Raw genomic sequence first — 7,140 nt, forward strand, 5'->3', positions numbered from 1 at the left:
ATTCACCTTGCAAGAGTTGATAGGCCTAGTTTAGGCTAGCCTGTTTCAGCATCAATTGGTTACAACGCATCTCACATTAGCCTTTTTGATCGACGCCGACAAACAAGTCTGGAAATTATATTCCACCCAAACTCCCCGCGCGCCCACCAAGCTATTTTTGACAGTCAACTTTCTCAACCCACGTGGGGACTTTACCAAAATACCGAGTCAATACCATACAAAAAGATTGTGTCGCCTTATCGCCTCTTCATAACGGAAATGTTTGTCAACTGAACCGTACATTTGAATAGGTTAAAGACAAGCTCTGCTTTAATGAAAATCTCGTGAATAGAAGCATTCAGTTCCCTAGAACACCACCGGAGGGCAACCGTTTTGAACCCAAATATTGCCGACAAATAATTGGTTAATAAAACTAATGCTCACATAGGCTAGCCTCCCTATTGCCTAATCGTATTGCCTTAGACTATATAGCCTATATCCAATTTTGGACCTGGTTTATATCAACTGCCATGCTTTTGAAGAAAAGGCATTTTAAAATAGCACACATCCTATTTCCTTCGCCATTTATAGCCTATAAATAGATCATAACTAAACGTGATATTCTTTCCTAAAGATTATTCATATGAGACTGACAAAGTTTCCAAGTCCAATACAGTAAAGGTGTCTCATTTGATTGTGGTTAGCGATGGCAGTTCAGCGGCTTCTTTCTGCTCGGTAAGACTCGTCAGTTTCCGATGCCTATATTCCGGAATAGACCCCATGTAGGGGTGTTGTTTGATTTACCCGGATGGAACCATGTATGGTTCCGACAGAAGAACCGGAATTCCTCTTCAAGTTTAATGTGCCACGGGGGAAAACATTTATAAAATGACCCTACACAGTAGATATTTTGTCACTGATTCCAAACTACGAATGTTGCAGGCTACTTTTCTTCATTTAGGCGATCATCCACCTATTGTTTAAACTATAAGATGTGGAAAATAAATATGTTTTACCATCTTTACTGGAGACTTTGCTTGTGGGTTCTCCATTGAGAAGTGTTCTTTGTTGTCGTCACACAGCCTGGAGCCAATCGGCTCCCCCAGCGCCTTTTTTTTTTAAACACACAGTCCTTTTATGGGCAATGACGTAGTGGCACATTGACTGGCTCCGGATAAATGCATACTACCGCTACCCCGTAGTCTGACGGTCTGTCATTCACTGAAACAGCCAGGAAAGCTGCTCTGAAGGCTCTTTTGGTGTCCCAGGCGCATGAGATACTAATAGCAACTTCTTAGTAGCTGATCAGATGTTACAGTTAGAGCAAGGACATTGAGATCTTTTATTCTCAGACATAATCTGCTCTACCGTCAGTTATATCCTGGAGGCTAAGCGATAAAACTTTAGTTTGATCATGACAGCCAAAACCTTAGAGAAAATTCCTGTGAGCCTCGGTGGGTTCGTGCACCCGGTGTCTGAAGGCATCTACTCGGTGGATGATATTGCCACTGGCCTGCCTGCATCCGTAGCAATCTTTCCTAATGGTGATTTGGGAGGTCATTACGACCAACTTAGCGGAGCCTCAGGTAAGCTGTTGTCTTGTACTCTTGATATCAGTGGGAACTTTATTTAATTGTACTCAGTTGCGTTTGTCAGTGTTGAAAGTTTATTTATGTTTGTTTTCTTGTATATGTTTGGTCAAATGTTTGAAATGATCTGTTAATTGTTTGAATGAAGGAAGATGCAGACATAGTTCCACATGTTGGTGGCAGGCATTGAAAAGTTTTTTGGCCAGAATTTATCTGAAAATGTAGCTTAGTGTGTTTAAACGAAGGTACTGCAGCTCTCAGTGAAGAAACAATTAGCCTAATTAGTCACTTGGCTCGGGGGGCGGGCTGCACGCACTAGATCATGGCAAAAATGCGGTGCGCAGTGGAACTTATGAAAACTCCAGATTTGTGTGTGTCGTTATTGTTTGGTGACTGCCGTCTAATGAGGTTCTTCTTTTCATCTTTCAGATGGTTTAATGAATGGAGATATGAGTTCAGAGAAACGGTCCCTTGATCTGTCGTATTCCAGTGGCTTCTCTCAACCGGCTGCGCACCGCAACCAGACATTCACTTACATGGGAAAGTTCTCCATCGACTCTCCGTACACTGGAAATTGGAATCCGGAGAGCGTTATAAATATCGTCAGTGCTGGCATCTTTGGCATGACCCAGCCCCAGCCATCCTCAGCATCCTCCTCGCCGGCCTCTTCCGTCTCCCCAAACCACTTTTCCAGCACTCTGAGCTGCACTATGGCGCAGAACCAGGCGGACATGGAACATCACATCTACTCTCCCCCGCCCCCGTACTCGGGATGTGGGGAGGTCTACCAAGACCCATCCGCCTTCCTGTCCACCTCCACCTGCCCCATCTCCTACCCACCCCCATCCTATTCCTCGCCTAAACCAACAACAGACTCTGGGATGTTTCCGATCATCTCCGACTACTCCGGCTACTTTCAACCCACTTGTCAGAGAGACATGCAGGGCATCCCTGACCGCAAACCGTTCCCATGCCCCCTCGACTCGTTCAGAGTACCTCCGCCCCTGACACCTCTGAACACTATTAGGAACTTCACCCTCGGTGGACCGGCTACTGATGGGCCTAGGCTGCCCACGGCTTACAGTCCTCAGAACCTGCCCCTGAGGCCAATACTGCGACCCAGAAAATACCCCAACCGACCGAGCAAAACCCCCGTACATGAACGCCCCTATCCATGCCCGGCGGAGGGCTGCGATAGGCGTTTCTCTCGCTCTGACGAACTGACCAGACATATCCGCATCCACACTGGACACAAACCTTTCCAGTGTAGGATATGCATGAGGAACTTCAGCCGTAGTGATCATCTGACCACCCACATTCGCACGCACACAGGCGAGAAGCCATTTGCCTGTGATTTCTGTGGCCGCAAATTTGCAAGGAGCGACGAGCGTAAGAGGCACACTAAAATTCACCTCAGGCAGAAGGAGAGAAAGTCATCATCAGTTTCTTCAAATAGCACGAACTCTGAGCGGTCCGGCAGCACAACGACTGGAGTTTGCTCTTAGACTCGTCACCATTGGTCTCTTTCTAGCCAATACGACCCGTAATCCTTCTAAAATAGTTGAATTTATGAGACTACGGTAAAAATGAGTCCAAGCTGCAAAATATTTGTCCGGGACAATGTTTCACGACCATTGCATAATTTAATGGAAATGAATTCTTTACATTTCAAACCGTGCGTAATTGCGCACGAACCCATGTGCTCTGATCATTCTCATGATGGCAAATGAATGATACGACTTTGTTTGCATTGTCTAGCGAAGTCATTAAAGTAGCCATTCATTTTAAGAAAATAGGGAAGTATATATGAGTGTCTACTGATGCGCCGCGCCAAATAGGCCTATGCATAACACTGCATAGGAAAAAGTAATATGTTGGCAATACATTTGGAGTAACGTTTTAACTTATTTATTTGACGGTTCATTCTAACATGCTTGTTCATTGTATCCTCCTTTTTGTGCCTTGTTTTACATGTCTTTTGGGTATTGACAGGGATACAAATACGCTTTAATTGAACTGTACATTTGTCATTTAAAATGAAAGTTTGAATATATATAAATATATATTTTTGTACACTTTGCGTGGTGTAACTCGAACATGTTGCAGCTGTGGTTTACGTCTAAACAAATGCAGAATGTAAATAATAGAAACTCATGCCAACTTGACATTGACGTTTGTTTTGTGAATGTTTTGAGACTCATATTAAATGTTAATGACGGAACTCTTAATATAAATGTTCAGGTTATTACGTGTCGAATAAAGAAACAAACAAAAAACAGCATTGGATGACATTATTGCAATGTTATTGTTGGAAAGTAACACATTGAAGGGTAATTCCCGTGAAGAGTCAGCCATAACTAAGTCAGAGCTTAGAGCAAGGGCACTCACCCACTCACTTTCGTGGGTTCACACAAACATCACAAATTGGAACAAGAGGAAAGATCTATCATTTGCTTCAAACAGGGATCTATCCAAATATGACACTAATAGTCTAAATACTGGTTCAAAATGTGTACAAAAATGTTTGTTTTGTCTTTTAATCACATACAAACATCACGTTTCATAAATGAGAATTACAGATGATACTACTTCAGATTAAGCTCTATGAGGAGGCACTAAACTGGAAGTTCGCCCTCATGGATAATTAACCATATAAAGACCCGCAAGAACCAACTGCATCACACAACAAATGTAAAAAGAAAAACTAAGGACCTGTTTTATATACATATATGGTATAACGTGAGAAACCTCTGTCTTTACATCTCTATAGTGTGTCTTGTAGCTAAGTGAACATCAGAGCCAGATAGAACTAAGAAGCATTGAGCGGCATAACATATCAACTTCACCATGTCTTTCAACACTTTGACTTCTTTGTTGCAACTGCACCGCTTGCTTGATGTAATAGGCTTTACTGACACTGGCAACTAGAATGATCAACTGGAAATATAACTTGAGTTATTTGCCTGATGATCATGTACAATACCACATAACTCATTCAGCATAATGATGCTTATGGCTGCAAAGTAGTCATCTCTTTCAATGAAACACAATGTCAAATAATCTTTTCTGGGTTTGAGTTGTGTTCTGTGATCAATTTTCATAACGTAATCTCCTTTTTATACTCGGTCTCTATGTTTTTGGATGACCATACTGACCCCAAATGTATTGCCTGACAGGAAGAGATAAAGATGAAGGCTTCAAGTTGTTTAGATGAAAGACCACATCTGCTTTATTGCTTTACATACATTCAGAAACACTAAACAAGAGACATGAATGATAAAAGCAGCTGTGATGTCGTCACAATGGTTCTTCAGATTTGTTCAATCAATAAGTTTCATTGTAAAGTCATCATCGCTGGAATACACAGTAACCTTATCTATAGGGCTATGTCCTGGGACAGAATAACACATGGTTTTGTTTTAAATAAATTAAGCACAATATAGGCCAATGGTATATAGGTAGTGTGCACTTTTGGGTCATTGTTAATGTTTAGAAAGCTTTATAAGTAGACATTCAATATTCAAATAAGGCAGATATAGGAATTTAAGTAACAGGCATTGGCGTAAATATTTAAGCGAGTTTGTGTTACGCCTTACACTATGCAAGAATGTCTGCGTGAAGCACAACGTGGAATTATGAATCTAGTCAAGATGCGTAAAATTGTCTCCAATGCGTAATTGCGTCCTAGCCATTCTATCTCGTACTCAATTGAGGAAGATATAGTCGTGTGTATTTAACTCTTTGTCCCGTCAACGCTAACGGGAATTTCGTCCAGGTGATATCATCTGATTAGATAGACACCGCTGGGCCAGGGTATGTTTCACCACCGCACCAGAAATCCTCGGGTTGTGGGATTTCAAGTAACCACATCTCCTCCCCCTGTTCGTGTTGTTCCAACTTCTCGTCTGTACCTACAACTGTCTGTAACACTTTGTAGTAATGGCAGTCCCTCCCATCGTCCGGGTCGTAAGGTGGTGCCAGAATATCAAGAAAGGCTGCAGGTCCCTCCACTGCGTCTATCTGATGCAAGTTGTCCTGCTCAGGGGTCAGGATACACGGACCGCTGTCTTCTGAGTATTCACCGGTAGACCGGAGGATCGACCGCCTCAAAGAGTCGTTCTGGAAAGCAGGCAAAGGGGGGTCGAACTGTGTATCATTCTCTGTGTCTGGCGGTTTCTCCAACTTGTCAAAACACCGTATACTGACTTTACCGTACAAAACTTTTAACATCCCGTTCATCCCCGGGTGGTCGTGCAACGGAATAGACGCCCCGCTCTTCAGAAGAAAAACCCCCATACTGAAGGCGTCAGTCTCGCAGATATGCATGTACGTGACCGGCGGAGTACGGTCCGGTTTGCTGTCTGTCGATTGCCTAGGAGCAATGTTTAGATCCGCAGCCCTGATTTCAGTGAGGAGACTGACAAGATTACCTTGACTGTCCAAAAGCATCTTGTTGTCCCCAATAGCGGACCCGTTAAAGTTTTTAAATGTGACATATGCTTGCCTGGCTATCTTCTGGATAAGAGAGTCCTTACTATTCCGTGGCATTTTGCAGATGGAAAAATCGTACTCCTGTTTTTACTGGATACCCCCGCAGATTAAGGACGTTGAAATGACCGTGCTCTTAATAGGCTACTTATTACGTTCCAAGAGGTTTGCAAAAAACTTTTGTAAGAGATCAGGATCAGAGTAAACTTCCGTCTAAATTTATGAGGTAATGTATTCCATGACTAAAATATGCCTTTACCGCCAGAGAATACGCTCGATCCACGGTCATTTCCACCCTATCTGATCACGTCCGCAGCGCTTGCGTACAAAAACAGGGCAGTTTGGAAGTTGAAGTTTATTAAAAAACTTTGAAACTGAATTGGCCCCTCAAAAACACAAATCATCAACTGTGTAATGTCAAATAATGTTTAAAAATGTATTATATGACGAATAGAATATGTAATACCATCCTAAAAAAAAATTCTTAGAGAGGCTAAATAATTCTACAATTTAATAGCACTACAACTCCCACGTACTTGACAGCTTCCGGAGAACAGGCGAGGGGAAGGCAATACAGGCCGTTGAACTCAACCCCCCTCCCCTCCCCCATCCTTGTTGAAAGACTACATTTGATAACTGCACCTCATCCACTCTTTTTATTGAATACATTGTTTGTAGGTCAAGTTTGTTCACTTGAGAGGCTTACTTATTGTCTCGATGTTTGTGAATGAACAGAGAAACAACAGAGAAAAATAAGAGGTATTTTGGAAGTAAAGTTAGGATATACAGTGCCTGTCTTCAGCTGGTTGTCTAGGCTACTGTATAGCTCCTTTCATCCTCTGATTACCATCTGATTCAGGATATTAAATTGGTGTTGTTTTCTAGAGAGGAGGAGGAGGTGAAAAGGAATTTTGATTATCTTCCGCTCTCCATCTCCTTGTCTTCTTCTTCCTCTTCATCCAGCCCCAGTTCTATAGCAGGCCACTGGGCTGAGGGGCTTGGTAGTAAACATAGGCTGAGTATGGATCAGAGTAGCACACTCCAAACCCCTGCAGAGTTGCTTTTATGCATGAGTTGCACAAAG

General features: G+C 42.6%; 2 protein-coding genes across 2 annotated transcripts; one reads left to right on the forward strand and one right to left on the reverse strand.

Annotated features, from left to right (window-relative positions):
* Positions 1-1,184: 1,184 nt before the first annotated feature.
* On the forward strand, positions 1,185-3,847 carry egr2b (early growth response 2b). The gene is made up of 2 exons (XM_084671111.1): positions 1,185-1,565; positions 1,998-3,847. The coding sequence occupies exons 1-2, from the start codon at positions 1,394-1,396 to the stop codon at positions 3,071-3,073; spliced, it is 1,248 nt and encodes a 415-aa protein (XP_084527237.1). The 5' UTR covers positions 1,185-1,393; the 3' UTR covers positions 3,074-3,847.
* Positions 3,848-4,752: 905 nt separating this feature from the next.
* adoa (2-aminoethanethiol (cysteamine) dioxygenase a) lies at positions 4,753-6,397 on the reverse strand. The gene has a single exon (XM_084671175.1). It carries the CDS (start codon positions 6,114-6,116, stop codon positions 5,358-5,360), a length of 759 nt encoding a protein of 252 aa, XP_084527301.1. The 5' UTR covers positions 6,117-6,397; the 3' UTR covers positions 4,753-5,357.
* Positions 6,398-7,140: the final 743 nt, after the last annotated feature.

Source organism: Hypomesus nipponensis, chromosome 13 (assembly GCF_054491055.1).
Source record: "Hypomesus nipponensis isolate SF chromosome 13, ASM5449105v1, whole genome shotgun sequence".
Taxonomy (NCBI): Eukaryota; Metazoa; Chordata; class Actinopteri; order Osmeriformes; family Osmeridae; genus Hypomesus; species Hypomesus nipponensis.